Source organism: Meriones unguiculatus, chromosome 1 (assembly GCF_030254825.1).
Source record: "Meriones unguiculatus strain TT.TT164.6M chromosome 1, Bangor_MerUng_6.1, whole genome shotgun sequence".
NCBI lineage: Eukaryota > Metazoa > Chordata > Mammalia > Rodentia > Muridae > Meriones > Meriones unguiculatus.
The window spans coordinates 41,764,418-41,785,059 of record NC_083349.1 but is presented as its reverse complement, the minus strand read 5'-3'; the positions used below and the strand labels follow the sequence as shown (position 1 = coordinate 41,785,059).

Here is a 20,642-nt window from a genome sequence, read left to right as displayed (position 1 = left end):
TGTTCCCTGAGATTCATGTCTGATTGGGAAGATGGTCTAGTGAAGTCTCCAGGTCATCTGTATCCCTGTGGTTATCAATAATGATGGCAATTATAAAAATAACAAAATGGGTGGAGAGGTTAATTATTGGTTGCTATAACAATTAGGTGAGCCTATCATATAGCTGCTTAAAGTCTCAGGGCTTAGTCTGGATCTGAATGGGTGCCTGTGGGGGGCAGAGGGGGCAGGAGGGGGAGCTGCAACATGCTGGAGAGACAGGACGTGACTTGAACTTGGTGAACGCTGGGAAACAGTGATGCTGCTGTGGAAGGGGAGATTCAGTTCTTTACTACTCAAAGTCTACCTGAGAAGAGGAGGTTGCTTGGCTAAGGGTGAGATGGCTGTCCTTCTCCAGTGGGAAGCAAGGCTCGCATTCCTTGGGGCCGGGCAGCAAACATTCTGCTCCATGTTATTGGACTGGATACTACCCGGAAGGAAATGGAAATCGCCGAAAAGAGAGTATTTCTCTTAGGTTCAATTTTAAGGAACTGGTGCATTCTGTGTTCTAACCCATCCATCCTCATGAAACAAATGAAGCCAGGAAGGGAGAGAGTGGTCTGCCCTTCCACAGCTTTGCTTTCGCTGGTTCAGTTATCCATAGCTAACAAGAATCTGAGGTCCTGTGATGAGAAAACTGAAGAACAGCCTCCCGAAAGAAGCACTTCATTGGCTCTACACTGGTGCAGTTCTGAGTGGCATGCTGTCTTAGTCCATCCTGTCAGGTGAATCTCTGCTTTGCCCAGCGTATCCATGCTGTATATGCTACCTACGTGCTAGTTGTTGTCTTAGTTACCAGACTGACTGACAGTATCATAGACAAGTACATAAGGGTTTGGAACCATTCAGCTTTGGGTATCCGCTGGAGTGTGTTGCCTGTAGGTAAAAGGGTATTTACTATAATTTGTTTTACCATTGATATTTAGTTTTAAGAAGAAGTATGAAAAACCGACTTTCCCAATATGCCCCAGGGACTAAGGTATTACCAGAGACGCTGGAGCATTATGCTGTTCAAACGTCTTAGAGCAGGATTACCCACACAGCTGTTCTCCTTTTTCCTTATCCAACAACAGTAACACCGAGCGCTCAGAAAGGTGTTTTTAACGGATCTCACACTTAGGAAAGGTTCTTTAGTCCTAACTGTTTTACAACCCTTCCTATCATTCTCCAAATGACAATCGATGCATAAAAAAAGTGGAATATACAAGTTTTAAAAATTAATTTACCTATATGTTTAAATTTACAGCAACAGGGCTGGCCATGGTGGTGTAAGCCCTTACTCCCAGCACACAGGAGGTAGGGGCAAGTAGATCTCTGTGAGGTTGAAGCCAGTGTGGTTTACATAGAGAGTTCTGGAGCCAGCCAAGACTACCTAATGAAGCCCTGTCTCAAAACCACAAGAGCAAACCCCTGACTCCCCCACACCACCCCCACAAAACACACTTTGACCAACACTGTCCAGTAGAAATGTGCTAGGGGCCACATGCATTATTCTATATTTTATGATAGCCACACACACACAAAAGGTAAAATGAAATTGATGATATTATTTTTTTCCTTTCCTTTTTTTCCCCCTTTCCTTTCTTTCTCTTCTTTTTCTTAGAAAAGTCTCCCTGTGGCTGGCCTGGAACTCTAGGCTCACTATGTAGACCAGGCTGGATTCAAACTCACAGAGATCTACCTGCCTCTGCCCCCTGGGTACTAGAATTAAGGCATGTGCCAGCACACCCAGCCAATATTAATTTTTACCACATTTTATTTAACCCAATAAATGCATCAAAAGTACTGCTAATAAACAACAAATATAAAAATCATTGCTGAAATGTTCAATCTTGCAAGCAGTTTCATTTATTCTACATCTCAATATGAAACAGCCACACTTCAAGCTTCCTAACTACATGTAGTTAGTGGCTCCTGGAATGGACAGTACAGATAGTCCTAACTTGCTTTTAAACATGTGATACAATGCACATAACATAAAACTCACCTCCTTAACTCCCCTTCCCCCGAAATAGGGTTCTCTGTGCAGCCTTGGCTGTTCTGGATGAGACCAGACTGCCCTCGATCTGCCTGCCTCTGCCTTCAGTGCTGGGATTACAGGTGTGTGCCAGCATGCCCAGCTCCTTAGTCATTTTCAGTTGTATAGTTCATTAAGTAGTTCACACTGTCATGCGATAATGCCACTGCCCCTGGGAGGTCTACCACTGTGGCTCAGACTTGTCTGCACAGTCGAGTCACCTTAAAGTCTGACCAACCTAGAGGTTGAGAACAAACTGGCAGAGGGCACCTTTGGGCACTTTGATGCTGAGTGTGGTGGCGCACACCTTCGATCCCAGCACTCGGAGTCAGGGGCAGGCAGACCTTGCGAGTTCATATTCAGCCTTGTCTACACAGAGTGTTCAGGGCAGTGTAAGGCCCTGTGAAGGTGGCCACTTTGGAAGTTTCCATGGTGCTTTGAATGTGCAGCCCAAGTTAAAAACTACTGCTCTAAAAGAAACAGAGTTAAAATTAAAATATACCTTAAAAAATGACAGAAGCTGTCATCTAAAAAAAAAAAAAAACCAACAAAACAAAACAAAAACACAATATTTGCAAAGAGCTCTAACTTGAGCAGTTTGAATTGCCACCAAGCTGCAGAAGGACTGAGGGGTCATCAGCCGCTCTGATAATGAGCAGCCCACCAGGAGCCCAGTGAGAAGGTTATGCCAAGAACCGGCAGGACGTGCACGGTCACAGTGAAGCCTGCTGATGTCGGCAAAGGAGAAAGCTTCCTAAACAATTCCCACAGCCCCGCCACACACGCCTTGCTGCACTCTCGTTTCGGTCATGTGCAGCAGGCGAGCTAACCATCTAGCAGTGCTGTGCCCTCTGCACACACCCGCTGTGGCACACTGTCTGAACCGGTCACCTCACGTACTGAAAGAGCACATCGGCCAAGGAGAGAGGGAAAGAAAGGCAGGGCCAAGTGCCCAGCCATGGAACTTCAAATCCGTATTTCCTCCCTGAAGATGGGTGCAAAAAAACGTACTGACACTTAGAAGCAAAGAGCTGAAACACCAGCTAGGGAAATCAGAACAAGCCAAAGTGCTGTAAACAAGGAGCATTCTTAGTAAGACCAACAACTGGGGTTCCTCTGTGGCATCTGAGTAAACAATGTGCTATTTCCATGTCCCCTTGGGCCTGCCAGCTGTGGCCATCTCCCTCCTAAGCTACAGAAGAACACGTTCTTGCTTACTAAAAATGTCACTATGTACTTGGTATCGGATACACTGACTGGCCAAGTGGCGCCCTTCATTGTTAAGCTATGGCCTATCGGGTTATTTGGTACACTTTTCAAAACAATCATTGAAGTGTTTCTAGGCGAAAATGTGATGTTTTAGAGTAAGTTTGACCCTCCATAGTCCCATAAATGGACTGTATATTAGACTTATAACATAAACGTACTAAAATCTGTACACCTAAGGAAGCTAAGCAAGAAGGAGGACCTAGGGTAAGATGATGAATTTTCACTCAGAATGGTAATCAGTACAGACATGGGAAGTGAGAGAAAACAGGGAACAGGACAGGAGCCTACCTCAGAGGACCTCTGAAAGGCTCTACCCAGATGGGTATCAAAAGATTTCCTGAGATTCATAGCCAAATTTGGAAGGAGTGCAGAGAATCTTATGAAAAAAAGGGGAGATAGTAAGACCAGAATGAACAGAAACTTCACAAAGAGAAAAACAAAACCCAAAAAAAAAAAAAAAATATCTGGGCACAGGGTACTTTTCTGAGACTGATTCTCCAACAAAGGTCCACACATGGAAATAACCTAAAACCCCTGCACAGATGTGCAACAGTGAGGATATTAACATTTATTTATTAAAACATTTTTTTTCAAGTCTTCTCATGCCTCCCCTTGACTAACACTTCACACACCATGGAGATGAACAGTCTATGCTTTGTCATATATGTGGGGTATTTAACTATTCGGTGTTCTGCTCAGTGAATCTAGGGCTCATAAGGCTATCTATGGTTAAGAGGCAGAGGAGACATACATAATCTATCCACACACATTTAGCTTTGGATCTCATGTCTAAATTGTTATATATGACTCTCTTCCTAATTTCATATACAATATATACACACATACATACATATATGTGCTGGCTGGTTTCTGCCAATTTGATGCAAACCTAGACACATCTGGGAAGAGGGAATCTCAAAACTGAGGAAATGTCTCTATCACTTTGGCCTACAGGCAAATCTATGGAGGCATTTTCTTGATTAATGATCGATGTGAGAGGGCACAGCTCCCTGTGGGGGTTGCCACCCCTGGGCAGGTGGTCCCGAGTTGTATAAGGAAGCAGGCTAGCAGCAGCCACAGAAAGTAAGCCAATAAGCAGTGTTTCTGCCTCCACGTTGCTGCACTGGCTTCCTTCTGTGATGATGTCATGGATAAAATAAACCCTGTCTTCCTCAAGTTGCTTTGGTCATAGCGTTTTTATCAGAGAAACTGAAAGCAAACCAGGACAACACACACCCACGTATGTATAACATATGTTACAATCCAAGCAGGGTTGTTCTTCATTTTCTTTGTAACTTTTCTGATTATAACAGATAAGAAAATGCAAATCCAATGTAGAAAACATAATGAAGTGTGAAAAAGAAAATACCAGTCACATTTATAAAACCCAAAGGTCGCTATTAATGTTTTGGTAAATTTCTTTGTGGCCTTTTACAAAGGCAGCTACTGTATGCAGTTAAGAGATTAGAGGTTTGCTGTAAAGCCACACATCTGCCCTGTTCACTTAACAATTCCACAAGATTTTAACAACCTCGTACTTTGTTATGTATTTCCATACTCTTAAGCATCACAACAGTTATTGATTTTTTGAACAATAAAATATAAGGCTACTATAAAGATCTTTGCAATTCTATCTTTGCACCCATTTGCATTATGGAACTACAGGTGTGGAGCTGCATGGATGGACACCGGGTCCTGCTTTTTCTGTTTCTCTGCTCCTTGCTAGTTGCTTTCATTAGCTATTTGGGGTTGCCTAAACTGGGTTTCTTTAAACAATGGGCACATTTTTAAGGGCTGAAGCCACAGCTTCTTGTACCTCTGGCATCCTGGGTACCTGGAACTGTATTTATACAGACAGTATGTTTCCTTTTCACACTACAATTGGAAGAATGCAGTTGTCTCAGTAACACAAGTAGCCTGGGAAAAACAGTTCAGGACTTTAAATGAAAGCAGCACAAAGCAGTCGAGTGACTCACTTATCCAGCTTCTCGTTAGCTTGCCGCCACTGCGTCTGCTCTTTCTTCCATCTCAGATTTTCACTTAGGCCAGGGAATCGGTCATTCCCTAGGAGTTAAGAAACACATGACAGGAATTTGATTAGCATGAAACCCTCTAAGATAACCAAGGTCAAGTGCCCAGCTTAACTGAGAGGCCCAAGCATATTCTCCCGTAAATCAGTCAGCGCTGTGAGGAGACAGAGCCACCATGCCTGTGTCTGTGGTGACCTGCCCTGGACAGCCTGGAGGCGGCTCTGGAAGAGGTCCTGCCATTCACCCCTCCCCCAGCACGGGCTTCCGTGAGGCTCTCTGACTTGCTGAAAAGAAGGGCGGGGTATCAGGTGAAGATGCCAAGAGCCCTCCAAAGTCCATGCTTTCTTGTCACTGTTACTGGGAGCATTTGACATTTGATTGTCCTAATGTGATGAGCACAGGTATTTGGGGGACCAGGATAATGGTACACTGGCATTGTTTTGGGCAGACTCTTCTATTGCAGCAGTGTTGTGGGCGATTAATATTTACTATTGATTTATCTTTTAGTTAAGCAGCGGTTATTCCTAAACTAGTTGTATACCCAAATCACCACACAGAGACTAGGATTTATTTAATTAACCTAGAGCACAGTGCTGGGCAATAGTTATTCCATCCTAAATCTTCAAGCCCACATAGTTTCCTCCCATTCAGATTTCACCCATTATACTTGCTTTTAGTCAGACCTTAGGTTTTAGGTTCGGTTCATCTTTCCTCGTAGTTTCAAGTCCTCCCCTGCTGATCTCTCTCCTACCCTCTCACTTGCTTCCTCCTCCTCCCCTATGGACCATGATGTCCCACCCTATTCTCTCCATTGCTCAGTATTGCCTGACTGTTTTATGGCAATACAGAGAACAAATGGTAGCATGTTTGCACAAACTTGAGACAGGTAACATCACAATGCAATGTCCAGATTGAAACCAGATAGTGGGGTAGAGAAATCAGCATTTGAATGAACAAGGGTAAATTGTAGACATTCCACAAGACTATTATACCAACACAGCAGCATCTTGAATGACTCAAGGATATGACCCTGGGCCCCAGAGACCTCCAGTTTGTGGATCATGTCCCCTCCAGGAGCTTTGAAATAAGGGAGACAGTGCTTCCCTCATCCATGAGTCACTTTCTTGGATGTGCCCTTGACTTAATTGAAACAGCACTCAGGATATTTTCAGAGTGATTCTTGTTCTCAGAGGCAGAGAACAAGCATTCTATATGCCAAGCAGAGGGTCCCAGAACCTGCTGACTCAGGTAGTGTGTCCAGGGATCTTCCTTCCCACAAAGGGTGAAGAACTAGCTGACAGGTGGGAGAGGGGACCCACACACCTGGAAAGCGACGGCGCATCATCTCCCCTCGGGCTCCTTCTCCACGGAGCAGGGCCTCTTCCAGCTTGGCTTTGACGTCCCTTGACTTCTGCAGGACCTGGTTACTGACTTTGTCAGAACTCTGCTTTCCCTGGAAGGACAGAGATAGAAACACATTCAGTTGAGTGGGACCCTGTTGATGGAGAGCTTTGTCAAAATAGAACACCAACTTTAGGGTCATGGTGGGGAGTTTTGACATGTGCTACACAGACACTTTTCTGGAGGCTCCTAGGATGGCACCTCATTAGCAGGGAGGGGCCCACTGCACTAGGCAGACATTCTTTCCATGTGGAATGTCACTGTGCAAACAGAAACAGGCTATAGGTTGGAATATGGAAGTATGAAGAGTGACTGATGCTGCCATTGCCCAGAGGGAAGAGTAACAAGACCGGATTGATACCAGGACACCTGGCACTTACCTTGTACTCGAAACAGGAGACACAGATGAACAGCAGGTCTAGAATCCTGTTGAGCTGCATGGAAGGCAGGTCAGCTATCCACTTCCTGATGAGGCTCTGATCGGCATTTTTCATGATCCACAGGAAGCAAATCAGGAGGTGGCGGGTGGTGTCTGCAGTCAGCATGTTGTACTGCTTGTAGGGCTGGAAGGAGGCAAATGGTGGGTGGAGGTGGGGAAGACGCCAGGCAGCAGAAAAAGCCCGAAGTCTGAGAGATGAGGACCTCTCAGAACAATACCTATTTCTTCACTGGCTGGGCATCTGTTTTCAGCAGCACTGTCTTCTGGAAGCAAGGGATGTTTGCTCAGCACCCCTTGGGCAGAGTTTGGGTTAAGCCCTGATCGACTGAACTAAGCCCTTGCTGGTGGTCTGCCCTAGACCCTGAAAGTGCCCTTCAGGATCAGTGATGCAAAGAAGCTCTCTTGCCACTAAGATCTCCAACGCCTTTTTCTTCAAGATGGCCAGTGGAGGGCTGGAAGAGAACTAGCCTGGCCAGGCACTATGATTAATCCAACAGTTCACAGTTCAGCTTCACATCAAGGTCATGACATACTTAGCACATGGATTAAATTTAAGTTTGTGAAGCCATCTGCAATGGGAGCTGCACGAAGGTTCAAGCGAGTGTGCTGTGTGCATTTTCACTAGAGTCCTGCTAGGCACGCTTGCTATAGCTCATCACATCAAGACAGACATCAGCCTGAAGCCGCATCCTTGCTTCATGTGGTGTGGCTAATATCCAGTGGGATGTGACAGTGCCACTGCAGTGAGGAATTTGTGAGTTATGTGAAGGAAATGTTAGTCTTGGATGGAAATGACTGATGATGAGCTTCCTTTTACTTAAGTTATTCTAAGTAGGACTCTAGAAAGTGAGAGTCTTTAGCTAGAACTTCACAGGCAGCAAGTTCTAGCAGGCAAACTCCCAGCTTCTATATGCCTTCAGGCAATTAATATGAAAGGCACATCCTACCCTGAGCAGGTAAATTTGGTAAGGTGGATTATTCAAAGGTAGAGCTTGGTCATAACATACACTGTTGAGTAAAATTAGTAATGCCAAGTCTCAAGTGCCCTATTTCCCTGTTCCCTAACCTTCCTGGTCAAGGGTGAAAGGGGTTGAGGCTGCTAAGTGCTAAAAGGAAGAAAAAAAAAATTGGGTAGTAAAGAAGAGTTATGTCAAGACCCTACTTTCTCAGAAGAAAATCAAGCAAGTTAACAGCAGATTCTGATCTTATGGTGAAATGCAAAATGAAAATGAAATGCCTAGCACGCTGTGCCCTAGGTTTATCCCGAGGATCACAAAACATACTAAGTCAATTAAAAAACAAAACAATGCAATATCAATGTCGGGGTTGAGCTAGAAGATGAAGCATTGTTTTGACAGGAGCTAGAGTTCATCAACAAAGAGGTGAATTTCACCTGAGTGCAGCAGAGGGGACATTGCACACGGAGCCCCTCTGTCAGAGGACAAGCCAAACAGATCCCCTCGGGCTCTCTGGGGAGCTAGGAAAGCTGAAGTCTTTTGTTTCAGAAGCTTCTGGCCCTTTCAGCCATTCGCTGAAGGCAAACAGTAACACTATTAAATGGAGTAAGCCCTGCCTGAACTCAGTGTGATGGACACCTCCATCTGATCATCTCTGCAACGATTTCAGAGTCCCCAAGTTCACCTCTTTGATCGTTTTCTGAAGTTGGCCTACTGGGACTGGCTAAATCTGTCATGTGCATCTCTTGCTGTTGCCACAGCTTTCTGAGCAGAGCGCTTTTCAGTCGTCAGCCTCACTGATTCCTACAGCACAGTGGTGAGGCAGAAAGCATGTCTGCTCTAAGGTGGAGTTATCAGAAGTCAGGAGGAGACACCAACAAGAATACACTCAAGGGTCTGGAGAGATGGCTCAGCAGTTAAGAGCATGGACTGTTCTTCCAGAGCACCCAGGTTCAATTCCCAGCACCCACACGGCGGCTCACCGCTGCCTATAACTCCAGTTACAGGGGATCTGACATCGTCACCAGGACAAACATGCAGGAAAAACACCAACAGACATAAAATTAAAAAAAAAAAAATTTAAATCACCTTTAAAAACTAAAATAAAATAAAATAAAGAAATTTACTCAAGAAATGTGTACCAACATACCAAGGAAGACAGCATTGCTCCGTTTGTCTTTAAATTAAAATGATTCCCTGCTATGGCCAGGGCCACATTCTGGTTGATTCCATTGGCCACATCTTGCTCTTCATATGAGCCACTGGCGCGGCTCCTCCCACTGCGAGGGTCTGTAGCTGCAATTAAACAGGAGGATGGGTGATGTCAAGCCAAAGACTACACTCCCCTGTCTTCAACCCAACACATGACAGAACCGTCTCCGCCACTGAAGTCGGCGAGTCATTCCAAACCTGGTGTTTACCGTTATTTATCTAGAGAAAAAGCAGACAAGCAACGTTGAGCACAGCTTAGGCTACAAACTGATTTCCTAGATGGTAAAAATAAAAGCTTTCAAAGTTTTGTAATCCTTTTTTTGTGATATAATACTCTATTTTAAATAATGATCCAATAAAATGGAACCTATAACTACGACAGAACTACAGAGCATACTCTGTAGACAGTATGCTATTATAATAAATCCTGTACTGTTATTAATTCTCAAAAGGCTAAGCAAATGCTAATTTATTATAATAATAGACATATCTGTACTTACTCAAAAGCCAAATTTGGCAAAGGTTGTCTACGGTAAAAGATGAGGTTGAAGTTTGAATTTAAGGTACATCTTTAACATTAAAAAATTTTTTTGGTGTTTTGTGACATGTATGTATGTGTACCACTTTCATGCCTGATGTCCTCGGAGGCTAGAACAGGGTATTGGATCCTCTGGAACCAGACTTATAGGCGGCTGTGAGCTGCCACGTGGGTGCTGGGAATTGACCCTGGGTTCTCTGGAAAAGCAGCCATTTCTCTTTAAAAACAGAACCACCTCTTCAGGCCCATGATATGTATCTTAAAAAGAGACAAAATAAGACTTGTTTTTGCTTTATGTGTAGGCTTTAGTGCCTGCATGTATGTATGTGTACCTTGTGTAAGAGGGCATCGGACCCTCTAGAACTGGAGTTATAGGCAGTTGTGAGGTGCTGAGAACCAAACCGAGATCCTTGGCAAGAACAGATGCAAGTGCTCTTAACCTCTGAGGCATCTCTCCAGCCCCATGAAATGCCTCCTAAAATGCTTTCTTTATTCTATGTGTAGGAGTGTTTTCCCTGCATGCGTCTATGTGATCTGCAGAGGACAGAAAAGGGTGTCAGATTTTGTGAACTGGAGTTACAGACAAATACAGGCTACCTGTGGATGCTGGGAACAGAACCTGGGTCTTCTGTAAGATAAGTGAGTGCTCTTAACCTCTGAGCTTTCCCCAGGTAGTTTATAGGATGAAATTTGTTTGTTTTTAATAAAGAAGAGAAATAACTAATTCCATAAGGATGCTTGCTTTTCACCTTGTAATTTGCGTGAATGAAAGGCTCTGGGTGATTGGTCTCGTTTTGTGTTTGTGTGTGTATATGGATGTGAATGTAAGCATATATATGTGCGCATGTTGCATGTATGCAAATATGCGGGGAGGAGATGACTTCAGGTTTTGTTTCTCAGGCTCTGCCCACCTTTGTCTTTCCTGGTCGGTTGACTGGAGAGGCTCCAGGGATCTTCCTGTCTCGCATTCCCAGCACTGGGATTACAAGTGTATATCACCACGTTAGAGATTTTTATGTGCATTCTGGGACTTGAATGCAGATCCCTGTGTTTGGATGGCAGGCTCTTTACTGACTGAGCTATCTCTTTAACCCTGGTTTCAGTATTTTATGAACTAAATGGCTGTTATGGTATGGTTTTACAAATGATTTAGTCACGCTTGCCACTGCACCTGGAGGAAATGAGAAACTCAGATGGTTTTCTAGGACTCAGTGGCGACTGCCTTGTAAGGATGGCTTCGCTCAGGGGGGGCACTGTCCAGACTCTAGGTCATGCGTCAGCAACCCCCCAACATGGCAACCTCCACAGTCTCATACAGCAAGGACTACCTGGAACTGTTCACAATGGGGTACTTCCACCTATATTCCCCAGTCTACACCGTAACAGGAACATAGATCCAGGAAATGGGAAACATTTTTAAAAAGCTGTGCTTTTTCCTTGTAGTTGAATAAAAGATACTGACTTCTTGTTGCCAAAAGCAAACCTTTTTTTTTTTTTTTTTGTACTGTGGCGTAATTTACTAATTCTAAAAGACACCACAGATTGTGTGTCAGTGGGTTGCTATAGAGCGAAAAGTTGTTTGGTTTCAACTACTCCTTTGTAAGCGTCACAAAAGCAAATGAGCATGTTTATTTGAAGGCAACAGAGCAGTGATCCCAAAAGAGAGTAGTTAGTTCTGCTCTGTCTCACCCTTTTGGTGCATAGTTAATTCCAATCACAAACTAGAAGATTAATGAACGGATGGACAAATAGTTTCTGACTAAAATGATACATATAATTGTCTTACCTGTCTGGGTCAAAAAAAGCTCTCATGACCACTGTGACGCATTACTCAGCTGATGAGACCCCGTTTTTTGTGTGAGGGGCATCAAGCAGGGGCCTCACTGAACTAAAATAGGACGCAGAAGACCTTACCTGTAAAGTCATAGAGCTGTGGCAAAGCATCCAGAAGGATGCCAACAAAGGGCAGGTAAAGGGCAGCAATTTTGACTTTCACTTCTGGTTTGAGGCACCGCGGATCCAGGTCGTGAGAACTCAGAAGGCTGTGGATGGCACTTACAGCTTTTCTCTGTACTCTGCTGATTCTGTTGACATGACAGAGAAGCCGGGCAATGGTGAGGGAGTTCCTGTGCTCTTAAACCAGAGTGCCCGAAATGAGCCTGAACAGTTGGTGACAATGTGAAAACTAAGCCAAACACAGTGGAAGACAGACTGCCTGTGTTACAGTCCAGTCTGTTGTTTACCTTGCAGTTTCCAAGTTCATCGTATCATATGAGTACTTCATTCCTTTTAGATCCTGAATAGCATTCCATTATACACGGAAAATAATTTCATTTATCCATTCATCAACTGATGAACGTTTGGTTTGTTCCTATTTTACGACTCTCACAAATGATAAATGCTTCTGGGTTTTGTGTGGCTGTGAGTAAATATCTCTTTACTGTAGTAAAACCACTAGAATTATATCTCTGTTTTTATCTTTAAAGGATTGAGACCTCTTTAATGATGTCTTTATCATGTTACCTTCCCACCATGCTCTATTATCTATCTTTTCTTCTTTATTGTCATCATCTTTTCTTTTTTTCCTTAATGCTGGAGATTGAACCCAGGTCTTAGCACATGCTAGGCAAGTGCTAAGCATTTTGCCACACCTTTGCCTGATTGTCTTTTTTGGCATAACTATCCTACTAGGCAGGATGTGGTAGTTATTCTTGGTTTCAATGAGGCATTGGCCTGACTGTTAGTGATTCTGGACATCTTTTTATGTGCTTGTGACTACATTTTCTTTGAAAAATGTCTATTTCAACCTTTTGCTCTTTGGAAAATGTAGGAGCTGGGCATGGTGGCACATGCCTTTAATTCCAGTACTCAGGGGGCAGAGGCAGGCAGATCTCTGTGATTTTGATGCCAGACTAGTTTACATAGTGTGGCCCAGAACTGCTTGAGCTCTACAGAGAGATCTTGTCTCAAAAGACAAAAATTTTAGGTTTAGCCAGGAGTGGCATAGCTTTGGGAGACAATAGGGTCATGAGTTTGAGGCTAGCCTGGGTTACATAGTAAGTTTTGTTTCAATAAAGACAAATAAACAAATACAACAGAAAGAAAAAAGTGCTAATTTTCCTTTTACTCCTGAGATGTAAAATTATATATATATAATTATATATATATCATATATATACATATATATATACATGTATATATATATCAGATACAAATTCATTAGATCTATGACTTGTAAATAGTTTTGCTCTTTCCATGGATTATCTTTTAATTTTATTATTTAATTTTTGTTTTGAGATAGACTTACTATATAGCCCTGGCTGACTTGGAACTCTGTGTGTAGACCAGGTTGGCCTCACAGAGATCCTCCTGCCTCTGCCTCCAAATGCTGGTCTTAGGGGGAAAGCTCGAGTCTCCCATGGGAGGTCAGGTAAGCTGTGAGTTTCCCAGAGGCCAGGGGAGACCGGGCAAGTTCTTAGTCTGTGAGCAGCACTGTGATCTGTCAAATGCTTTTCTGTCAAATGCATCTGTTAAAATGATCACATGGTTTTGTCTTTCATCTGTATGGTGGTGCATATGCTCACCTGAATGTCAGGTGCTGAACTTATTCTGCCCTCCTGACAGCAACACTAATTTGATATACAGTAAATGCTACTGGATTCTGTTTGCCAGTGATTTCGTCTGCCTTCAGGGGGCCTTGCTGTGTACTTTCATTTTCTGTGACACCTTGTTTGAGTTTCCGGGTAATGACGGCTTTAGAGAACTAGCTGACAAGTAGTCTCACCTCTTTCATGCAGAGTTAATTCTTCTTTAATTATTTGTAGAATTCATATCTATTCAAATCCTCCTGGCTCTAGACATTTTTTTTTTGGGTGGGGGAGATTTTTTTGAAGTTATTTATTTATAAGTTTAGTTACAAATTCAATCTCTTTGCTTGTTGAGGTCTGCCAGCTTTTCTATTTCTTCTTGTAGTCAGTTTTGTCTTTTTAGGAGTTTGTTCATTTAAAGAGTATCTAGGTTTTGGTGTATAAGTTTTCTTAATACCATTAAAGTCCTTTTTATTTCTAGGAAGACCACAGAAATGTCCCTTCTTTCATTCACTGTTTTGAAGATTTATTTATGTTCCGTGTGTTTACCTGCATAAGTCTCTGTGCACCATGTGCCTGAGCCAAGGAGGTCAGATCCTCTGATCTGCCATGTGAGTTCTGGGAACTGAGCGAGGGTCCTGAGCAATTCGAGTAAGTGCTCTTCACCACTGAGCTCTCTCTTCAGCCCCTCTGCTTTTATTTCTTATTTTAGTCATTTAATCTAAGCTTGCCTTTTTTTTTTTTTTTTTTTTTTTTGAGGCAGCGTTTTTCTGTGTAGTCCTGGCTGTCCTGGAACTCCCTCTATAGACCAGGCTGGCCTGGAACTCAGAGATCTGCCTGCCTCTGCCCCTGAGGGCTGGGATCAGAAGCGTGCGCCACCACTGCCTGACTCTTTTTTTTTCATCATTTTAACAGTAGTCATTATTTTTTCCTATGCCCTGCTTGCTCTGATCTTTCCTAGCTTGACGTATATTCTTCTGGCATTTTGTGAAAACCACTGTCCTAGTTAGGCTTCTGTTGCTGTGATGAAATACCAACAAAACTAATGTGGGAGGAAGGGGTTTACCTGGCTTCCTGGCTACAGTGCATCACTGAGTGAAGCCAGGGCTGGAACCTGGTGGCAGGAACTGAAGCTGAGACCATGGAGTACTGTGGCTTGATTGGCTTGCTTCTAGGATCATGTTCAGCTACCTTCCTATAATTCAGGACCATCTTCCCCGGGGTGGCATTGCCCACACTTTGGGCTTGGTCCTCCCATATCAATCATTACTTAAGAAAATGCTCTACAGGCTTGTCTAAAGGACAGTCTGCTGGAGGCAATTTCTCAATTGCCATTCCCTCTTCTTAGATGATTCCGGTTTGTGTGTGTGTGTGTGTTTTAAAGAACTTTAATTAGCACAATCACATGTTCATATTTACTTATTCAAAAATAGCAAGTTAAAGTTAAAAGTAAAATGTCAACTGTATTTATAGCCCAAAGATGTGACTTCTAGGACCAGTGTAATGGCTCAGTTAGTAAAGGTGCCAAAGCTAAGGATATGATTTTGATGCCTAAAATCCACAAAGAACTGACTCCTGCAAATTGTTTACTGACTTCAACATGTGTGCAATCACATACAGGTGCTCCCATCAACACAAAACAAATAAATAAATGTGATGTTTTTAAACAAAATGTTCAATTTTACCAATAAAGACTCGGGAGCCAGATGCTGGGGTGAAGGCCTGCTGGCTCAGAGAGGCAGAGAAAGCACCCAGCTGACCTTCCTCCTCAGCTGATGATGTCCCAGAAAGAAAAAGCTCTTTCCCCATGCCCTCCTAAAAACCATTCAAACTGAGTCCCTCCTTTCTACTTCCTGTGTGTCTGTCTTCCAGACTTCCTCTCATTCTCTATGTTTTTTTCCCCCATGTCCACTCCCTGTCAACTGGTTGTTCATTCTGTCTCTTAACCTATGGTTGGCTTTATTTAATCCTGGTTACAGAAAGTTTTTGGATTAAAGGTGTGTGCTTGGGCCGAGCCACGCCACAACTAGAATCTGGTTTTTCCGGTACACAATTCTCAGGGTTCACAGTGTGATCATATATCCTATAACATAAATGTAATTTAAAAAGAAAAGAAATGACTTCTACATAGCCACAAGGGGAAATGTTAGCACCCAGAGGGCTGAAAATTACTGAACTGAGGCCATGTTGGGCTACATAAGCAAAGCCCTGTCTCAAAACACCAAAACAAAATAAACCAAAAGTAGTGACTTCTAATGCCTGCCAAAAGCTATGTACAGGAGTAGTAACAGCAACTTTCACTTTAAAAATTGTGTGTGTGCGTGTGTGGTGCATGTGTATAGGTCAGAGGATAACTCCATGCTTTTCTCTTTTCACCTTTATCAGATACAGTTACTTAAAGAACATTCACAGTGAAAAAAACCACTGCATACCACATTTATGTTTAAGGTCCTTTACTCTGTGTAAGTTATGCTTTAATAAAAAGAAGTAAAACCATGCCTCTTCACAGAGCTGTGACAATTCAACTTCAAAAGCATAATGTCTGTCTCCAAACAAAAAAATAAATATTTTTCCTCAAAATAATGCTATATCAGAATCCAAGCATAGGTGAAAAATATCATTCAAAATTTTAATTCACCTAGATTCTTTCACTAAATAGGCAACTATAAACTTCACTTTGAAAGGTGTTTGTTTTATGTAGTCCTGGCTGCTTAGAACTCACTGTATAGACCAGGCTGTTCTTGAACTCTCAGTAATCGGCCTGCCTCAGCCTTCTGAGTTCTGGGATTAAGGGTGTGCACCACACGCCCAGCTTGAAAGGTGTTCTTGTTTTGACACTCAGCTGGTGGTTCCGGCAGTTAGTTAACACAAAGATACAAGTCAATTTCCAAATGCTCGAAAACCACTGACTTTAACGAAGCATGGACACTTATGGATAAACCAAGTATGAGATGGCTGTGGCTGCTCAAATGGGAATAGAGATGTATCCCATAAGCCCTTGAGTTGAGTTGTGGTAGATGTTGGCTGAGTCTTTTACGGCCTTGGCAGCAAAAGGACACACCGATTGCTGGAAGCTGTGTTACAGGGTGGCATTTTTCTTAGGGTTAGCCCACATCCTACAGTCTTGAAAGTATTTGCGATGGCTTTCTAGGAAAGTGACTGAGATGGCTGTGCAGCCCAACACTGACGCCTCGAATTAGCCCTTTTCTGGGGGTGTGCTTGAAGACTGTATCAACCTGATTAAACATAATTACATCATCTCTGAGCAAATTCTCCCTTATTGCCAGTAATATCCCAGCAACAATTTTACAGTGATCAAAAACAGATGTCAGGGCTATTTCCAAATGGAACAAAATAGAAAATTAAAAACTACTGCAAATGTGAATACAAAAGATATGTCGGAAGTTACTTTGAAGCTATGTTATTTATTAGAAAGCAGTTAAAGTGAAAATGTGGGTGTTTATATTGGAAGGCAATTTCTTCTGTGTTCAAACTTTCTTCTCTCAGGATGGTATCGGCATATACCCTAGGGCACTTTTTGTTACTGAGAAAATATGTCAGTTGTAGGACAGAAAATTCTATTGAGAAAATTGGAAGTTAGTTAGCCAACAGGTAAGGCTGGACACTGCCATACGCCCAGGTGGTCAACTGTGTGCAGTGAGAAGATTCACAGCCCCGTGCCCGTGTCTTTGCCTGGGAAGGCTTGTCCGTAAGAAGTGTAATCTAGACACAGGACAGCCGCCTTATTTTTAGCGGTCACTTCCTTCGCTAGCATTGTACAGCAGCATCGTGGTATTTCTTCTCTGTGTACTCAACCATGTCAGAAGCGGCCTTGTTAGGGCTGTGGGTACAGTTTGGTGGAGGAGCTCACGCTTAACATGTGCAAGACCCTGGGTTTCACCTCAGCAACCCCCATGCAAAATGAGTTGACTCCTACGGAATTCACTGAGCAAAGCAATCTCTGTAAATTCCGCTCAAACGAGAAACTTTAAGAAGTCATTTTGAGATGACATAGTGGCGCACACCTTTGATCCCAGAACTTGGGAGGAAGAGGCAGGTGGATCTCTGAGTCTGAGGCCAGCCTGGTCTAAAAAGTGAGTACGAGGACAGCCAGGAGTACACAGAGAAACTCTGCCAGAAAAACCAAAAATAATGCTCACCTACTGTGTTTGAGCTCTGAGTTCAATTTCCAGTGCTGTAAAAACAAGGTCACTTCATGGATCCTCGAATCCTCTTGCCCCTCTAGACTCTACAGTACCATTCTCTCAAGACAGGAGTACTTCTCCTTGGCACTGGTAAATGGTGAAGCTCTGGGGTCTTGTTGTATACATTGTAGAACTGGAAACTTGGCTAACATTTCCCCCTCATGTTTCATTTTAGGTGTCAGATACTTACCCTTCCCCTTCAGCATCCAGGGCGACAGCCAGTTCTGTGAAGAGGAGCCCCGTGAGAAAGTGCTGCTGGCGGTATTCTGGGGTCAGGTCGAACATGCTGGCAATCTTTTGGTCCTGGAAACTGGAGCAGGAGCTTGAGTTCTACAGAAATACCAACAGCAGCTTTATGAGTATTAAGAACTGGAATTAAAACAGCCCTGGCTTGCACTTACAGAGCTCTGGCCAGATAGTGCATGCACTGACCGGCCAAAATGAATATGAAAACGAAGTACTCAGGGTCTGTTGAGACACTAGGTTATGTGTAAAGCTCAGCGGCAGAGTCTGTGCCTAACATCCCTGGGTTCCCAGAACAGCAAAACAAGGGGGTGGGGGTGGAGAAGAAAACCAGTTAATACTCTCCTTGCCTGCCTGATTTAAAAAGGTGCAGCTTAACAACCCAGGATGCATGTGGACAGAAAAATCAGGACTGCACCTAGCCCCACACTGTGGTCTGTTTTTCCAGCACCCTTTCTGAAGGTTATCTGAGCGCACTGTCTTGATGTTGCTGGCCTGGAACCAGAAGCAGTATCTGGCTATGAAAATGCCAGTTTGCACTCCTAGGCCATTCCTGTCCTGCGTTTTAACTCCAGGAGCGTGTCATCCTTTGACGAGAGCAGCAGAAATAAGTGTTTTGCACGCCTTGGAACTTTGCTGAGTAGGGGCCCTGCGTCTGTCATCTTCTTGGGGCAGAAGAGGAGCATGGGGAGAGAACTCAGGGCAAGGTCATAATGGGAAGTCACAGGACTCGGCCCACAGAGCAAACTACAGTCGACAGATAATACAATACATTTGGAATTGGTCCTTGTAAGTCACGTGTATCCCAGATGACATTATAATGGTTTTGGAGCTAAGTTTGAGTATATCATCTGGCACAAATATCTGCCCTTCTTCTTCTTCCTACTTCTACTACTACTACTGATACGACTAATTTTAAAAATGAGGCTTCACAATACTGCTCAGGCTAATCTAGAGCTGAGCCCTGGGCTAAGGCGGTCCTTCCCCCTTCCCCTCTTATCACTGTGCATCACATTAACAAAAAATTAACTAACAAGTCTTTTCCACTGTGCTAGTACCAAGGATATGCAGCAGAACAGAATCTAATACTACCCTGGGATATCTTACCTGAACATAATATAATAGTAAGCCCGGGATATGCTCTTAACATCTGACTTGTTTCCCACATATTGATTGTGACTGTAAAATACAATTCCTTAAGTGTTTCTAGAGTACACTAATTTCTTGAGAAACCTACGAGGGAGAGGGAGTAAGGGCATTTCTGTTAAATCATGCTAGGAATCTCTACTTCTAATACCCCTCCTCTTCCAGCACCTTTTCCTTTCTAAGGTGTGTGACAAAGAAACAAAGTTAACATAAGGGATCCAAAACTGACTTGACTTTGGAACCCTGTATTTGCAAATTTATTAACCATGTATTTACCATGTATTTATATATTTATAAGTATATAAATATATAACCATGTGTTTATATCTTTATATTTTATTATGTATATACTGTATATATTATATAATGCATATATATAATGTATATAATGTATAATGTAATGTGGACAAAGGAGGCTTGAGACCTATCTGAGTTTCTTCATTTTTCTAGGCTTACAGATTTCTTCCTATATGGTTAGCCTCATTAGGGACCCTTGAGCCAATCTACCTGATTTGTAAATGGTCGGTTCAGATGCTGCAGCTTCAAGGTAGCCTATTGCTCATATCTGGATCAACTGATCTGGTCTGAATAGTGTAGTTTTTCCTCTAATTAGTAAGAGTGACGTTTATAGGAGATGCACCACTGAACTAAGCTAATTAATGAGATAGCTCTTTTCTTTAGTCGGTGGGTTACCTGGGAGGATATGGAGGGGCAGGGGGATGCTGGTGCCGTGTCGGTATTCATGAAGAGGAGGTTCAGGTTAAGGTAATGCTCGTGACTGCAGAGGATTCTCAGGAACTCCAGCCGCATGGAAATGAGTGTTGGAAGGTTATTAAGCTTGGCTGAAAGCTGAAGGAAAGACGCAGAGCAAAGAAATGTTTAGTATAGGATAATTGGAATCCAGTTTAACAGACACTGACATTTTCTTTCTTGGCACAGAAAGACATCAATTTGAGTAAAGGTTAATTCGAGAGAGCAACAGGTGCCTCTCTCCCCTCCCCTCCCTCTCTCCTTCCATGTGCATTGGTGTTTTGCCTGCATGTATGTCTTTGTGAGGGTGTCAGATTCTGGGATTACAGACAGTTGTTAACTGCCATGTTGGTGCTGGGATTTGAACCTGAGTCCTCTGGAAGAGCAGTCAGTGCCCTTAACCGCTGAGCCATCTCTCCAGCCCACACATGGAAGTTCTTGAATAAACAACCCAAGAAAGTTTCTAAACAGATAATTTTGTTTAATTAGTCAACTCCAGATATTTGGAAAAATACCCCAAGCAAACATAAAAAGTATTGTAGGTCAAATAATTTCTTAATGTAAATATTAATAATAGATCCATCCATTTTAAAACAAATTTTTGAAAGCATTAAAAACCATTTTTATTTTATAATTATAAAACAATTCATTTATGTAGTGGAAGAAGACACAAGAAAACTTAAAGAAAAAATTCAAACTATTTTAACTCCACAAATAAGAAATCTGCAAATCAAGAAATTATTAATATAGCTATAAAATATGCCTTCTAATCTCAAATGCACATTAGCTGCCTGATATATAATTTAATATTTA

The 20,642-nt window shown here is 42.8% G+C and overlaps 1 protein-coding gene and 1 non-coding gene across 4 annotated transcripts in view; one reads left to right on the top strand and one right to left on the bottom strand.

The window, feature by feature from the left end:
* The window catches only part of Dock8 (dedicator of cytokinesis 8), a 203,293-nt gene that overhangs the window by 33,216 nt on the left and 149,435 nt on the right, over positions 1–20,642 (bottom strand). For all 3 annotated transcript variants that reach the window (XM_021627643.2, XM_060387841.1, XM_021627649.2), the window contains 7 exons: positions 19,773–19,928; positions 17,881–18,020; positions 11,813–11,982; positions 9,299–9,444; positions 7,134–7,316; positions 6,676–6,805; positions 5,299–5,386 (listed from right to left, as the gene is read on the bottom strand). In XM_021627643.2, the coding sequence (XP_021483318.1) occupies positions 5,299–5,386; positions 6,676–6,805; positions 7,134–7,316; positions 9,299–9,444; positions 11,813–11,982; positions 17,881–18,020; positions 19,773–19,928 (1,013 nt within the window). The remainder of the gene's footprint in view (positions 1–5,298; positions 5,387–6,675; positions 6,806–7,133; positions 7,317–9,298; positions 9,445–11,812; positions 11,983–17,880; positions 18,021–19,772; positions 19,929–20,642) is intronic.
* Positions 3,199–3,326, top strand: LOC132651481 (small nucleolar RNA SNORA24). The gene has a single exon (XR_009589125.1). It is a non-coding gene; the product is annotated as a small nucleolar RNA SNORA24 (small nucleolar RNA).